Here is a 16,145-nt window from a genome sequence, read left to right as displayed (position 1 = left end):
TTAGTAATGTAGTGAATTTAATAAATGTCAGGTAGACTTGTAAGTCCATTACACATGGATACATAAGAGTTGAGCACGTACACATACATTCATGGAAGTGGCAACTATACAGCAGCAAACATGAAGAGAGATACAAGATTACTGTACACTAAAGCGACGAGACATGCACTTTTCAATTTAGCAAAAAACAAATACAAGAAGTAAGACCATGTGTAAAATAAGAAATGTTTCAGTAAATAAAATATATATTTGTCATAGCGAAGTGCTTGTAAACAAGTAAGGCATTATATTACACTGTGGATGACAGCACTTGGTGACACCCTGGTGTTTGGTTGCACTCTTAGGTTGAGATTGTCCAGCTTACACACACACTGCTATCCTGCACAAAGAGTCCAGTGGATAGCTGTTTGCTACATGGCTTCAAAGCAACAAATGAGTCTGTTTGCTGCAAAACACTGCCACATTTTCATGAATGATCAGAGTAGGCTGCAGCATAAATACCTGCTGCTGATTTCCAGTACACTTTGCTCTCATTAAGGCCTGTGTCTAGTGAAGTCTTTGAGTTACAGGCGTTATCTCCTTGGTTCATTAAGTGTCCTCATATCAGAGTCTGTGATAAGGATTACAGGGCACAAATGTTCCTCAAAGCACAGGCCTCATCCTCGGAGCAGATTTAAAGCTGTAAATACATCCTGTAGGCTACTGCTGGATTTAGTAAGCTTGGACCTGGTTTGGTAAAAGCTGGCACCCACTGCTGACATGGTTCATCACCTTTTGCTTCAGTTGGGCCACTTGCTCCCTGAGGACGCTGGCTGTGGACGCCAGCTCGGTGTTCTGCGTTTTCAGACTCTTGACCTTGTCCTCCAGCCGAGAGATCCGCTCCAGTTTTCTTTTGCGGCATTTGGAGGCGGCTATTCTGTTCCGCAGCTTTTTCCTCTCCGCCTTGATGCGCTCCTGGTTGTCCATGTCGATGGGAGACAGAGGGGGGCTCTCCCCGAAGCTCTGCATGTCAGGCACGGTCTGCGGTTCGTCCTTCAACGCGCCGCCGGCAGCCTGGAGTCGTGACAGCGCAGCCGCAGCCGCCGCCTGTTGCTGCGCGCCGGCTAGATGAGACGGAGGCGGCGGGAAGGGGATGGTGTCCGTGGCGTAGTTGATGGTGGTGGCTCCGAGCGGGCTGGCGGCATACCCGTTGAGAGTGGTGTAAACGGGGAGGTCTGATGTCTGGAGCCCCGAGGAGCCGACCGCGTTTGACGATCCTAGCAGCTCCAGTCTGTCCACGGAGACGCACCCCGCCTCGCTCAGCTGGTTCTGCTTGTGGAGATCCTCCAACGCCTTCACGAAGCCCTCTGCGAATTCCTGCTCGTCACTGGCCGACTTCGGGTACAGGAACTGGGAGGCCGGGTTGCTGCTGGAGGAGGTGACCAGACCGTTTGACTGGATGATAAGGCGCTCCAAGTCCGGGGAGGTGAGTTTCAAGAGTCCCAAGTCCGGAGAGTTTAGAAGTCCGTCCGTGTCTCGGAGAGGGTTGGATTTGAGCTCGGGGTTCTGCTCATCTAGGTTGAGATTAATCTCCTTCTTCATCATCGTGCTCTGGGTGTAGATGCTGGAGCCCCTTGGAGTGTTCACGGTGTCTTGGTAGAGGCTTGTTTCCATTCTACACCCTCACATGAGGGAGCGCTGAGCGTTACGCATCGAACAATATCAAGCAGTAACATCCAAACACGAGGAAATCAGCTGTTTCTAACGCCCATATAATCCTGTTTCCTTTCACTTTATCAGACGAACGCTTGAGCTGTTCTGCCTGAGGGGCTCTGATGTGTCCCTCCAGCGCGCGGATGAGATTGTCTTTTCCCGATGGCACGACTGCTATGCGCAGCGCCAGACCTCGCTTGCTTTCTAGCCCTAAAAATTCCATTATGTCACTCCAGAGCGCGCAGATTGGCCCAAAATGACGTTGGTTTCCGGTTCAATTTGAATAAGGGGCCGAACCGGTCTTTATTGCCATGGAGACTCTAGGTAAACTACAAACAGTGCAATGCATTGTGGTTTGATGTCATAGCATAAAAAAGCTCAGGGTCGCCAGAAGAGAGCAGAGACTGGGCGGGGAAGGTGTGAGAGGCGAGGGCCGAGGAAAGGAGGAACAGGCTGAACAGAAAACACTCCTTAACTCAGACTGAGGTGGTTCTTTTAAAGCGTCTACATTGTAACAGCTTAAACACATCTGCACATATTACTATAGTCTTTCACCATTTGAAAAGCCTTTACAGAGCCCTGACAAACTAAACTTGGATTAGATCAATTAGGATGAAAAGAACAGAGTGAAGAATGCAAACAGAGCCCTGATTTGGCTTTAAATCACGTATTTAAGTTAAAATGGATTCGATTGAATTCCTGGGGTCCCTTACCACAGCAGCCCCTCTCCTTCCAGCTCCCTGAACATCTATGACCACATTCAACACTGACACAACACTAGAAATGAGGTGTTTCAAAGAGTTCTGAAAGTGTTTTGGGGGAAATTGAGTGAAAACTAGAAAAGGGAAGGAAAAAGTGACAGTCGAATGAGGAAACCATGTGTTTTTCTGAGATTGAAAGGAGCATGTGGAAAGGTTAACATAATGAAATGTCTGCCACTGAAACACAAACACTGTGTACTTTTATGGTTTTAATGGTTACAGCCATTACAGTTATGCACTTCAAAACAAGAATGTTCAGAGGAAAGTGTCCAACAATGTAGACACAGGCTGGGCATACAACCTTTGATTTTATAAATGGAAGGGTGTACTGCTGAATCAGGGTAAAATAGGGTGAAATTAATAGATTTATTATAAAATGGCATTAACGACTAACACTATTGACTGCCACAGAGAAATATTATGAAATAGTTTAACATGATAGCATCATAGAATTTCAATAGAATCGATCTGTAATAAACACAAGATACAGTTGCAAGAAAAAGTATGTGAACCCTTTGGGATTTCTTGGATTTCTGCATAAATTGGTCATAAAATGTGTTCTGATCTTTATCTAAGTCACAACAATAGATGTGATGCTTAAACTAATACCGCACAAAAAAGATATGTTTTCATGTTTTTATTGAACAAACCATGTGAACCATGTGAAAGTATGTGAACTCCTAGGCTAATGACTCCTCCAAGAGCTAATTGGAGCCAGGAGTCAGCCAACCTGGAGTCCAATCAATGTGATGAGATTGGATGTGTTGGTTAAAGCTGCGCTGCCCTATAAAAAACACACACCAGTTTTGAGTTTGCTGTTCTCAAGAAGTATTGCCTGACGTGAACCATGCCTGGCACAAAAGAACTCTCAGAAGACCTACAATCAAGAATTGTTGACTTGCATGAAGCTGGAAAGGGTTAAAAAAGTATCTCTAAAAGCCTTGATGTTCATGTGTCCACGGTAAGACAGACCGTCTACAAATGGAGAAAGTTCAGCACTGTTGCTACTCTCCCTAGGTGTGGTCGTCCTGTAAAGACAACTGCAAGAACAGCGCAGAATGCTCAATGAGGTGAAGAAGAATCCTAGAGTGTCAGCTAAAGACTTACAGAACTCTCTAGCACATGCAAACATTTGTGTTGACAAATCTACAATAAGTAAAACATTAAACAAGAATGGAGTTCATGGGAGGACACCACGGAGGAAGCCACTGCTGTCCAAAAAAACCCATTGCTGCATGTTTGAAGTTTGCAAAAGAGCACTTGGATGTTCCACAGCACCACTGGCAAAATATTCTGTTGACAGATGAAACCAAAACTGAGTTGTTTGGAAGGAACACACAATGCTATGTGTGGAGAAAAAAAGGCACAGCACACCAACATCAAAACCTCATCCCAACTGTGAAATATGGTGGAGGGGCCATCATGGTTTGGGGCTGTGTTGCTGCCTCAGGGCCTGGACGGATTGCTTTCATTGACGGAAAAATGAATTCACAAGTTTCTCAAAACATTTTGCAGGAAAACTTAAGACCATCTGTTCGCCAACTGAAGCTCAACAGAGGATGGGTGATGCAACAGGACAACGACCCAAAGCATAGAAGTAAATCAACAACAGAATGGCTTCAACAGAAGAAAATAATACACCTTCTGGAGTGGTCCAGTCAGAGTCCTGACCTCAACCCCAATGAGAGGCTGTGGCATGACCTCAAGAGAGCGACTTACACCAGACATCCCGATAATATTGCTGAACTGAAACAGTTTTGTAAAGAGGAAATGTCCAAAACCCCTCCTGACCGTTGTGCAAGTCTGATTTGCAACTACAGGAAACGTTTGGTTGAGGTTATTGCTGCCAAAGGAGGGTCAACCAGTTATTAAATTCAAAGGTTCACATACTTTTTCCCACCCTGCACTGTGAATGTTTACATGTTTTGTTCAATAAAAACATGAAAAAATTTCATTTTTGTGTGGTATTAGTTTAAGCAGACTGTGTTTGTCTATTGTTGTGACTTAGATGAAGATCAGAACACATTTTATGATCAATTTATGCAGAAATCCAAGAAATCCCAAAGGGTTCACATGCCTTTTCTTGCAACTGTACATGTGCCCTATAATGAAAGTGAGGAAGCCCCTTATCTCAGCTCTATCCCTCTATTGCTACTGATAAGTTACATAATATGACCCTTAGTTGCTACAGAATCACCACTATCACCAGACCCAGCGTCTGTTCATATAAACTCCAGGTAGTCACAATGCCAGAGCTATCTAATCTGCCACATGATGCAAGGACAGTGCCTGAGTTTGAACCTCCCTTTTCATCTGATTAGTCCCACGCCAACTCCAGCTAGCTCCCACCCACCATGTCAACACATGAGACATCCTTTATATTACCTGGAGAAGAGAGGCTTCCACTTGATGCCCTGGCCTGTGCAGCCCATTGGCCAACAATGTTGGCTTGTGTGGGGGATTAATAGCTAAAAAGGCAAATAGCCAATCACTGTCAAGTCCTTTGGGTTGGTCAATGAAATTTCAGAGGCACTCTGGTCAGTGTGGACACCACACAGCTAAACTGGCAGAGTAAAATAAACACTGAGTTTGTTAAATTTAACACTAGAAAAGTGTGTGTATGTGTCTTCTCTTTTGAGTGTCAGTTTAAGTGTTACATTTTGGCTGACCACTGAGGTCCACTCTACAGATGGCTCTGTCTGTGTCTGACTGACTGACTGACTGAGTGACTGAGTGAGTGATCTTACTTTCAAAATCAAACCATACAGAGTTGGGTTTGCTTGGACTGAAAGCCGTGGGTAATGGCTGCCTCCACCGTGGTAAATAGAGCCATACACACAGTAAAACAATTTACTCTGGTGCAGTGGTTCTCAAAGTAGTGGTTGGGACCCCTGGAGGTTGCAAGAAACTAAGGAGGGGTCGCGGGATGCTTGCCAAAATACAAAAGAAAAATTGAAATGATTTAGAGGGCATATTTTATCCATTATTGTAATAAATATACCGAAAAGTTTGGGGACCACTGCTCTAGTCGGAGTAGCATATTGTGGTTAACCACTTCATCCCATCTGGCCAAATGCCTTTTCCATAAATCTGTTAATAACATGGCATACCAGACATGCAACTTTCACTAAACACTGTGTTTAGATGAGCAGGTATGCTGTCAAGCTCCTGCAGCAAAGTGAAGTTTCTCTAAAAGGTGCATAACAGATGTGAGAATCAAAAGACAGATAGGGTTTTTGATAGCCCCTTCGTTGCACAAGTGGGACCTGACTAACTCTGTGAATAACTTCACTTATGGTGCAAAGTGATTAACATCAAAAACAACAACAGTCCATAAGAAACAAGAAATCCCAGTAGGGATTACTGTACAACAGGCAACATCCAAACACATCCAAAAAACATCTAAACGCTGCCCATCGACATGATGGAAAAACAGAATAGAAAAAAGGAGAATAGAGAGCCCAATACAGACAATGATGGAGTATTCTAGAACAGAGGGACAATTTAAATGGAATACAATAAAATAGGATAAAATTCAATTAAAAAAGGTCAGATAATAGAATCATTAATGGGACTAACACAGTAGTCAGCCTACAGCCAAGCATACAGTGTGGTCCTGTGGTGTAAGCTACAGTAGAGTATTGTTATTCCTCCCATACACAGCCATGACGTCAGCACACTGTCTGCATCAGCACCACACAGAAGAGAGGGCATCGTTAGTTTCCATGGCAACACTGACATAGCGCATGACGCAGGCGAGACAGACCGAGAGCGAGAGTGAGGTGAATGGGTTGAGGGAGGAGACGGAGCTGTTAGCGACTGCAGTGCAGGTTGTGTAGGAGGTGTTACAGTGTGTGTGTTTGTGGAGGCAGGAATGAGTGTGCAGTCTGTAACCGTGGAGGCGCTACCTTTTCTTCCAAGAAAATAAAAAACCTCCACCCTATGAGGAGCATATTATCTCCAGTGTGCCAGTTTGGAGCCACACAGGGTGCAGTGTCCAGAATGTGTGAGTCATTTTTTAAGATGAGGGTGTGGACGCCAGAGAGTGAGAGCTCACTGAAAAATAAAATAAAAAAAAAAAGTTCCTGTGAGGTGATGTTAGAATGGCTCTGCCTGTATGTAAACAAACTCTTTAATGCTTTAAACTCAGGTAATGGAGCATGTGAGAGGTAGTGTAAAATTTCAGTCTTAGAGAAGTGCCCTTTGACTGAGACTCTCTTGGGAGAAGCTAACAGAGTCTGTGTGCTTTCAGCTATGCCCTGGGTCACACTCATGCTTCTACACTGCACACATTCACACCTGGGAGCTGCCCAGTAAAACCACTGAAGCAGCTGGTCATACATGGGAAGTCTCAGCAGTATGCTTTGATTGAGGGGAAATTCTTTTTTCTCTTCCTTAATATTTAATCTGTGAATGCAGAGCAGATGTTTGGTTTCAGTTTTACACATTGTTTAAATCAGTGGTTCTCCTCTGGTCCAGCCTCAGGACCCACCATCGCCTCCTTATTGAGAAATCACAACCCAGAGTTCCTAAAATGTTCAACCACTCATATGTATTTAATGAGAAATGTTAGAATTTGGGCCTAAGATGAAGAGAAGCATTATTGCAGGATGGCTAGACGGGAGTCTCTCCTCAGTGAAAAACACTTGAAAGCCCTCTGGAGTCTGCAAAAAAGTACCTGAAGGACTCTTAGACTTTGAGGAACAAGATCTGGGTCTCTAATGAGAAATCAATGATGAAAATGGTTGTTGACCACCGTTTTTCCATGAAGAAGTCAAGGCTAAGACTAGCTAAAAAAGATCTTTGAGGATGAAACTCTCAGACATTAAGAGAGTTTAGTTTTTGTCAAAAAAAAAGACTTCAATCAATTTAAGAATAGATAGTGCATTGATTTGAGTGTTTTACATGTTTAATTTTACATTTTGTTTGATTAAATTAGTGCAAAAAGAATAGATACCTTGACTAAAAGGAAAGACTAAAATGTATGGATCTTTTAAGGAGTTTTCATTGTCTAAAACTGGACTTAAAGTATAAAGGTAATAAAATGTCTAAAAGGTGACTAAAATTAATGAGCATTTTTATCTAAAGACTAAGTTTAAATTTCAAAGAGCTACCAGAATTAACACGTACGTAGCTATGTCATCTTTAGCACCATTAGCTTTAGCTGCCTTAGTGTCTGCATTTGCTTTAGCCACTTTTACTAAAGCTCATGTTGCTAAAGCTAACTTAGCTATAATGACTTATGCTGTAACCATAGACTGTAGAAAGAACTGGACAAACCTGTGTGACATAAGCCGTCTGCTTACAATAGGCGGACTCAAACAGCTCTTGAAGCCAGTCCACGCAACTTCCATATCAACCTAACAGCCTGCCTACTAACTCGACTTCCTGTCAGCTAGCTAGCTAGCACTCTAGTTGACAGAAGAGAAGGGTGTAGCTGCAGCCGCAGCCGTTACAAACCATGCTCTGTACAAAACACGCCCCCAACAAAACACCCCATCGATCCATACAATAAATTAATTCTAACCCTAACCTGTGGAATTTAAATGCTAAACCTAACCCCAGGAAGATAATTAACTAAAATATACACCTATCCCAATGAGCTACCCCTAAATCTAACCAGTGGAAATTAAAATGCTAAACCTAACCTAAACCTAATTAAGGCCTATCTAAACTAATCTAAGTTAACCTTAAACTACGCAAATAGCACAAGTGGGCATGTTTTGTAGGGGTCGTGGTTTGTACGGTATCTGGGGCTGCAGTTGGGTATTATTGTGACAGAATGAGCTTCTGCCTGTCGAGCTGTCAAACAAATGAGACGCACCAATCAGTCCGCAGTGAGGTTTTTCCTAAATATAATCTAAATGATTGTAGTACAAAAAATTCACCCCCCATAGAGTGAGAGGACATGAAGACATTAGCTAATGAGACACGTTTGTTTTTTGAACCAGGCTGTAAACCAGTTTATTTCTTGTGTAAAAAACAACTTTTTAACATGTGTCCAAGCTGGACTTACGGTGTTTCTGCAGCCAGCCTCAAGTGGACACTTGCTGTATTGCAATTTTTTGCACTTCTGCATTGGCTTTATGTTTCAGGACCGGAGGTTGCCGCTCGGCTGTAACCTTAACTTCATTCTGACAAAGACATGTCGTGAGCAAACAACCAAAGTTTACCTGTTATCAAAGCAAGATGGATTATTTATGATATATCATGTCTGCTTAGGGCTTCAGTATATCGTAGACTTTTGCTGTATATATTTTTTTCCCTAGGCACACATCTGCAGCTCTCTGAAAACACCTCTACAACCCATTTTTGAGTCAATACTTTTAAGTTCTTTTCCTTTTTTAAAAATACGAATCTCTGAGTCTTCTCTTGAACTGCCAACCCTTTATTGTAGGATGAAGAGCTGCTGTTGGAAGCATGCCCGGGCAGCAGATGGCAGTATGATCCATTCGGTTCTGTTGTTTAATTTCCTTTCAGCTTTATTCCAGAAGAAGACGCTGCACTAGCGCAGACAATCCTATGAGGCAATCCTGGGATTCTTGTTTGTGATTTTTGATTCCTCTTTAATTTAAACCTATGACAGTTTCTGTCCGGACAGTGGAGGAGAATGGCCAGTAAGAAGAAAGTGATCGTAACAGGTGAGAGGTTTGAATCAGCTGGAGGACTGGAGAGAGAAGAATGGTGCTTACATTATTGAATGCATATTTTCACTACAGTGTTGTTACAGCTTGCAGCTGTCTTGTGCGTCTCACCTGCCAGTTGGTCTAACCCGTATTTCATATTTTTTGATGAGAATTTAAATCTGTAAAATCACCGGGCTCATTCTGTCAGATTTTGCGGGCTTATTTAGATATACAAGTGCACCATTAAGAGGTTAAATAACACCTGATTTATGCTGTTTTTGTAGCTTAAAGCTCCTGATCCGCTCAGTTGAGTGAGAAATCGCATAGAGTCTGCTCTGAGTATCATGTGCTGCTTACATCATTAATGTTTAACTTCATGCAACCTTTAAACTCCGAATTAAAAGTCGCTTTTTTACATGCATTCTTATCACTGCTCTCTCTTTGACAGATAAGCATCCTTACTGGCTCATGATGTTCTCTTCTGCACTGTCTATCATGTCTGACTGATTTTCTGTGTCCCCCTCTTCTGTGCAGGGTTTGAGCCTTTTGGTGAGCATGCTGTGAACTCCAGCTGGGTGGCTGTGCAGGTAATCACTAATCCTGTTGTCCACTTTTTACTAAAGTGCCAGTTCAGTGCTGGAATTCTCATGGCGTTCAGGTGGCACAAACAATCATGCATTTTGTAGTTTGTGTTTCTTATTCAATTTCCCCCTCAGCTGCTCTGTTATTGTTTATTATCAACTTGTATAAGTAATAAGGCCTGTATGTGTCTGTTTCTGTCCATGCTTGTAGGAGCTGGAGAAATTAGGTTTGGGAGAAGCAGTGGACCTTCACGTGTGTGAGGTCCCCGTTGAATACCAGGCTGTTCAGAAGCTACTACCATCGCTCTGGAGAGAGCACCAGCCACAGGTATCTAGGAAAATACATAGCATTTATTTTACACAGTGAACATATTACTAAGAAGGGTAACAGACTTGAGCTTGTCCAGTGACTTTCTAGTTAAATGAATACTCAGTGCTTTATACACAGCAGTTAACATAGTGGGAGCAATTTGGGGTTCAAGTGTTTTGTCCAACGATGCTTTGACATCCATTCTCTCTTTCTTGAATAGGTTTTCCTTTGGGTCCATTTATTAAAAACATTATTTATCTTTCTTTTTTTTTTTTTTGCTGGTGACCGTTAAGTCTATCTACCTATAAAACCTAATAATAATTCTTTAAAAGTCTTACAAAACTGTCGTAAAGATGTAAAATCATGGTTAAATGTTTAGCATTTCAACAGAAGGAAATCATAGTGTTTTATTATGTTTTAATAAGTCGTTTGTCATGCTTTTATTGTTTATTTTATGATATCTTTTAAAATAGTGTTTTAAACCTGTATAGCACTTTGGTCAGCTGTGGTTGTTTTAGATGGTCTGTACAAATAAACCTTGACTTGACATGTGGCTGCAGAAGTTAGGGGATCGGACCCCCAGTCTCCTGTTGAGAGACGACTGACACTACCATTGACCCACAGCCACCCCACAATCATGCAACGCATTTCTTATTAGTTGCTACAGAAATTAAAAATCTTACTTATATTAATTTTAAAAAGGAAAAAGGGATATTTTGCTTTTTAAAAAGGAAAAAGGGATATTTAAACAAAATGTGTTGTCATTCATAAGTTTGCTTCAGTTCCATGAACTGTGATTATCAATGAATCCCAACATTTATGTGTAGGGGAATTACTGAAGGACTCTAGTACTGTAATATTTTTATGTTGTAAAAATGCTTCATGTGACTAAAACATGATTCATATTTAATGCATAGTTTACATGCAAAACTTTTTTTTTAATATCCTAGCAAAGTTAATGGTTTACGCCTTCTCAAGTCGTACAAAAAATAGTCAATGATGCTGTGAGAAATGCAGAAAAGAAAAAAACATCAATACAACACATCAGGAAAGACACTTTAGTACTGAAATCTTATTTTTACTAAGTTTGCAGTATTTTGAATTCTAATAATCTTAACCATGGTATCATATTGCCAGTTTCTAACCAGTACACAGCCCTTTTTTTTGTTTGATATGACACATGAACATTTACAACAATCCGTGAGTAAATAAAAAAATCCTTGTCAAACCTCTTCCTCTGATATCTTTTGTGTTCCTACGAGCAGTTGGTGGTCCATGTCGGTGTTTCAGGGTTAGCCACCACCGTCACTCTGGAGCAGTGTGGACACAATAAAGGCTACAAACGTCTGGACAACTGCTGCTTCAGCCCAGCTTCAGAATGCTGCATGGAAGAAGGTCCAGACTGCATTCACTCAGTGCTGGACATGGAGACAATCTGTAAGAGGGCCAATGACTCAGGAGTGGGAGTCACTTTCTCTGTGTCCAAGGATGCTGGAAGGTAAGAGCTTTCATGAATACATGTGGAAATATTCACACATATATGCTCTGCATTGATATTTCTAACAGAATGATTGGATTCAATCTGCACTTTCTTATTGTACACATTTAAATTTTAATGATAATTCAGTGATTCAGTGATAAACAACAATACCCTACTCTCCATCATTACTGTCAGGTATCTGTGTGACTACACCTACTACACCTCTCTGCACCTGGGCCAGGGTCACTCTGCTTTCATTCACGTGCCTCCTCTGGATAGACCATACAGCAGCCTGGAGTTGGGCAGAGCTCTTCAGGCTGTCCTTCATGAGATGTTGAAACTTCTGGAAGAAGATCTGAAACACCACAAGCACTGCAATCACACACATCGACACCAACAAGATGACTAACTACTGACTGTCAGCCTGAGAACTCTGTGATGCTTTTAACTGAAACAACAGTGCCAATAAGAAGCCATGTGCTGAATCTCAAAATCGTTGATGGCTTTACAGGGGTGGGGTTAAAAACAGATTCCTGAATACAACATCTGTTTATCATTGACACCATGTAAGTCTTTGCACATGTGGGTTTGTGTGTGCAGGAGTGCGTGCATCAATGAGTACGTTCACATGAACATTTTATTCAAATAACTGGAATAATCAAGTAATGAAGTAACCTTATTTGGCACATTTATTTGCACCTTTGTGAACTTCTGTTAATAGCTGGATATCTTTTCACAAATACATTGCCAACCTGACGCACTTGTGTGTTTTTCTTAGCTTTGGAGTTAGCCAGGCTAAGTGATTTCCAGAGGCAGAAATGTGATCCACACCTCTTTTAAATCCCACTTTGACCTTGGGTGCTTCCTTAAGTATTTTGCAATTTCTAACAAGAATTTGATTCAGCTTCATTCCACAAATAATGCACTTGTTGCTATTTGCAATGTTTGCTGTTTCTCTATCTTTTTCCTCCTCCTCTTCTTCTGCTTTTGCTTGCATACTTAAATGTACTATTGACATGTTAGAATGAAATAAACCCGATTTAACTGTGTCCTTGCATTGAGTTAAACAGAATGGGCAAAAACCTAGGTGAGCTTATCTGAATGGAATAATGCAGTTTACATGGCTTGAATAATCACATAACTGTAGAGGTCATGTAATGGTCAACTTGTGCATGTAAACGTACTCAGTGGCTGTTTGTCGTGTCAACTCGGACTCTAATCTTCCATAGCAGCATGAAAACAAGTTTTCTTTACAGCGATGATGAACTTGTGGGATCATGTGCTGATTAATGAGTCTGTATTAACAGAAAAGTATTTGTAAATGTGGAAAAAAAACAAAAGGGATAAAGGACACCTTTTCCTTGTAATGCATTGCACCGTCTTTGTGTTTAAGGGACTCCTCTCATCTCCTAAATCCTCTCTGTATGATTTGGTTGTTGTGTATGAATAATCATTCATTGTGTGTCTTGTAATTGCACTGTTAGTAAGTGATGAATTTGAATTGATAAAATCCTAACAAGGTTGAAAGATTCAAATGTAAAATTGTTTTGTTTATCTCAGGGAACATATTGCAAATGCAATCAATCTTAAGTAATGTGTTTGATTAAATGTGTCTGTCATTTGTGTGAGTTGCAGCTGTGTGCAATTAAAAAAAATGTACACAGAATTGTTTTCCGTTGTCTTTAATAAAACTATTTGCACATTGAAAAACAAAACTTTAACACAATAACTTTTTACATTTATTTCAGGCTTTTTGCCTTTATTAGATGGAAATAGGACAGTGGTTAGAGTCACAGATAGGGATAAGAGCATGGAGAAGGATGTGGAAGAGCCACTGGTCGGACTTGAACCTGGGCAGTCCGTGTACATGGGGCGTGATCTAACCAATAGGCCATCTGCACCCCAGCTACAACTGTTTTTCATTGAATTGTGAGTTTAAGTAAGCAACCAGCAGGTAAGTCCCACATCCAAGGAAGAAAATAAACCAGGGTTCAAATCTCAGCACTTCCAAGAAACTGTCACAGACATTAAAAGGGGGCAAATACTTTTTCACAGCACTGTATATCTCCTGTCTATCTTCAGCTGTCCTATCCCGTTAAAGGCAAAAAGCACCCCAATAGTTAAAATATTTCAACAAAAACAATTATTCATACATAGTAATCTCATTATTTTATGTGATAGCATAAATTATGGATGATGCTATATGTGTGGTAAAGAGACTATTCCGTTGTTTTGTTTGATGCTAAAATAATGAGTGATAAGTGCAGTACCACTGTAGGTATAGATTTGCCTTGTGTCAGTCTGAGTTAATCATGTGTGTTTTGGTCTGGTACATCTTTACAGTTTTCCATGTCTGAGCTTTTTGAATAATCAGGATCAAGTAAAAAACTAACAAACCAAAATTTGACTGCAGTATCTGTGGATGTCTGATCCACATTCTAAGACTGAATATGAGAAACTTCTGTTTGCCTTTGCCAGTTTGCTGGCCAGATGTTTCAACATACTGAGAGGTGAACTACAAGTTCATAGCTTTTGGACATAAAATTTGAAAGATTGGACACAAGGAAGACTCTTGTTTGATGAAGGATTCATGTTAAGGACATTATACTGCCAGAAAAGGGTACAGCTAAGGGTTCATGTCCGTTATCTGAGGCATAAAATTCTGCGATTTACCCTCAAAGGTTCCTTTTTGGTTCCTGGTGCTTGAATGTATTTTTTCTGGGTTAAAAGTGTGCATTTACTCTCCAAAATGATGAAGGGTATTTTTTCCTGTTCTTGCTATATGAGGAAAATCGTGTGCCAAAAATGACATGATTGTTTGATGCATGTTTCCTTTAATAATTCCTGTACTTTATTTTTTTCTGAATGGGAAGTTGTGCATCTTTAGCTATAAGCCTATTCCCTTTTGTTGGAAATTGAATGGAAACAGTTGTATCGAAAATGATTTTATTCAAACTTAGTGCATTTAGTGAAATATTTACTTTTACAATGATGTCCTCCAGCCAACAATAACTTTGCATTTCACTCTAAGTTACACCCATACATGTCAGCTATTGAAAAAGGTCCTTAAAGGCAGCTTCTCTACTGCCAAAAACTTTGAAGAGTGATGGGAGAGTGATTAAAATTGTGAACATTGTGTACTTTGACATTCAGAGTCCAAAAACACTCCTATTCCTGTTTTCAGTTGTTCCTAAAGTCCTCACATTTTAATGAAAGCCAAAGCCTGATAGTTTCATTAAGACTTGTACATGGACATTGTTAGGATTCCTAAAATATGAATTAAAAAAAGTAAATGTGTTCTTTTCTGAGACATTCATCATTTGTGTGCAGTTATAACCTGCGTGTTACAATCCATTGCTGTCATGTGTGAAGTTTCAATGAATTCTTTTAAAGTTGATTAACTTTTACATTCCTAGAGGGCAGGATGAGTTACGGTAACACTGTGAAATAAATAAATCATGGTTCAACAGACCTGCTGAACTTGTTCTGACCTGACAGATCTGAGCAGGACAGATTGAGCTGATCATTATGTAACTAAGACAGTAAACCCTGAACACTACTACTGCACAGGTGGGGCACACGGTCCCTGTCTGTCTCCCTTTATAACTGACAATACTCAAACACCACAAAGCTGTATAGGACCCATCTTTTAATGCTCTCTTTAAACACAATTGTATCCCTACATTCACTTCAAACACCACTGTGAAGCTTCTAGATGAAATGACTGTATTGGGCTCATCTGATAAGGATGAGGCACCCTGGTGCTCCAACCTACATCTGAACACCATAAATACCAAAGAGCCAATAAAAACCTTTGGAGGACTTCCCAGAATTAGAATCATACTACACTCTCAATGCATGGCAACTGGATGGAGAAATGAGCAGTTTTATGTTCTACAAAGCTTCCACTAAAGACAACTTAGGCTGACTATCAGCACCACAGTCCTTATGACAAAAGCACAATTCATTTCAACTCTGTTTTATTTGTACAGCACATCTCATGCATATATAAATGCAATGTTCTTCACAGAGGATAAAAAAATTAAAGCAATAAATTAAACAATTTGCATAATTATGACATAAAGCAGTGTATCAGCCGCATATGAATGTTGTGAGAAGTAGTGTTTGATTGAAGTGCAAACATTGGCCTGAGAACTGACCCTTGTGGTACCCCACAACCCTGCTGAAATTTTCAGAAGAGAAGTTGCCGAGTGAAACTGAGAATGTTTTTTTCCCCTGCAGATATGATTTGAACCACAGAATGACGGATCTGGATAGGCCAATGTTTTTTAAAGTCTATGTTGTAATATGTTGTGATCAGCTGTGTCAAAGGCAGAATTTAAATCAAACAATACCAGGATTGAGTTTGTTTGAATCATTGTTGAGTTTAGATCACTTATAAATTTGACCAGTGCAGTTTAAGTACTGTGATTGACTCTGAATCCTGATTGGTAAACATCATACATATTGTTAAGCTATTGTATATTGGATTGTAGACAACTTTTTCTATAGTGACTGTTTCTCCTGAGGATGTTGAAAAAGGTTAACCTGAACGCCAGATGGATTTGTGCCAGAAACGGGTGTATCCATCTGCTTTGCAAGGTTAGAAAAAGGTTGGTCTACCCCAACAACAGTGTTGCTGACTTTCTATACTGTAGGTCAGGGGTGTCCAAACTTTTTCACAGAGGGCCACAT

At 40.7% G+C, this 16,145-nt stretch overlaps 2 protein-coding genes across 2 annotated transcripts; one reads left to right on the top strand and one right to left on the bottom strand.

Annotated features, from left to right (window-relative positions):
• Position 1: 1 nt before the first annotated feature.
• On the bottom strand, positions 2-1,904 carry LOC121520787 (transcription factor jun-D-like). The gene has a single exon (XM_041804405.1). It carries the CDS (start codon positions 1,651-1,653, stop codon positions 712-714), a length of 942 nt encoding a protein of 313 aa, XP_041660339.1. The 5' UTR covers positions 1,654-1,904; the 3' UTR covers positions 2-711.
• Positions 1,905-8,954: 7,050 nt separating this feature from the next.
• On the top strand, positions 8,955-13,079 carry LOC121519705 (pyroglutamyl-peptidase 1-like). Its single transcript, XM_041802531.1, has 5 exons — positions 8,955-9,094; positions 9,614-9,666; positions 9,872-9,988; positions 11,236-11,468; positions 11,646-13,079. The coding sequence occupies exons 1-5, from the start codon at positions 9,064-9,066 to the stop codon at positions 11,857-11,859; spliced, it is 648 nt and encodes a 215-aa protein (XP_041658465.1). The 5' UTR covers positions 8,955-9,063; the 3' UTR covers positions 11,860-13,079.
• Positions 13,080-16,145: the final 3,066 nt, after the last annotated feature.

The sequence above is a fragment of the Cheilinus undulatus genome, linkage group 13 (genome assembly GCF_018320785.1).
Source record: "Cheilinus undulatus linkage group 13, ASM1832078v1, whole genome shotgun sequence".
NCBI classification, from domain to species: domain Eukaryota; kingdom Metazoa; phylum Chordata; class Actinopteri; order Labriformes; family Labridae; genus Cheilinus; species Cheilinus undulatus.
The sequence above is the reverse complement of the archived record's forward strand: the minus strand, read 5'-3'. Positions and strand labels throughout refer to the sequence as shown.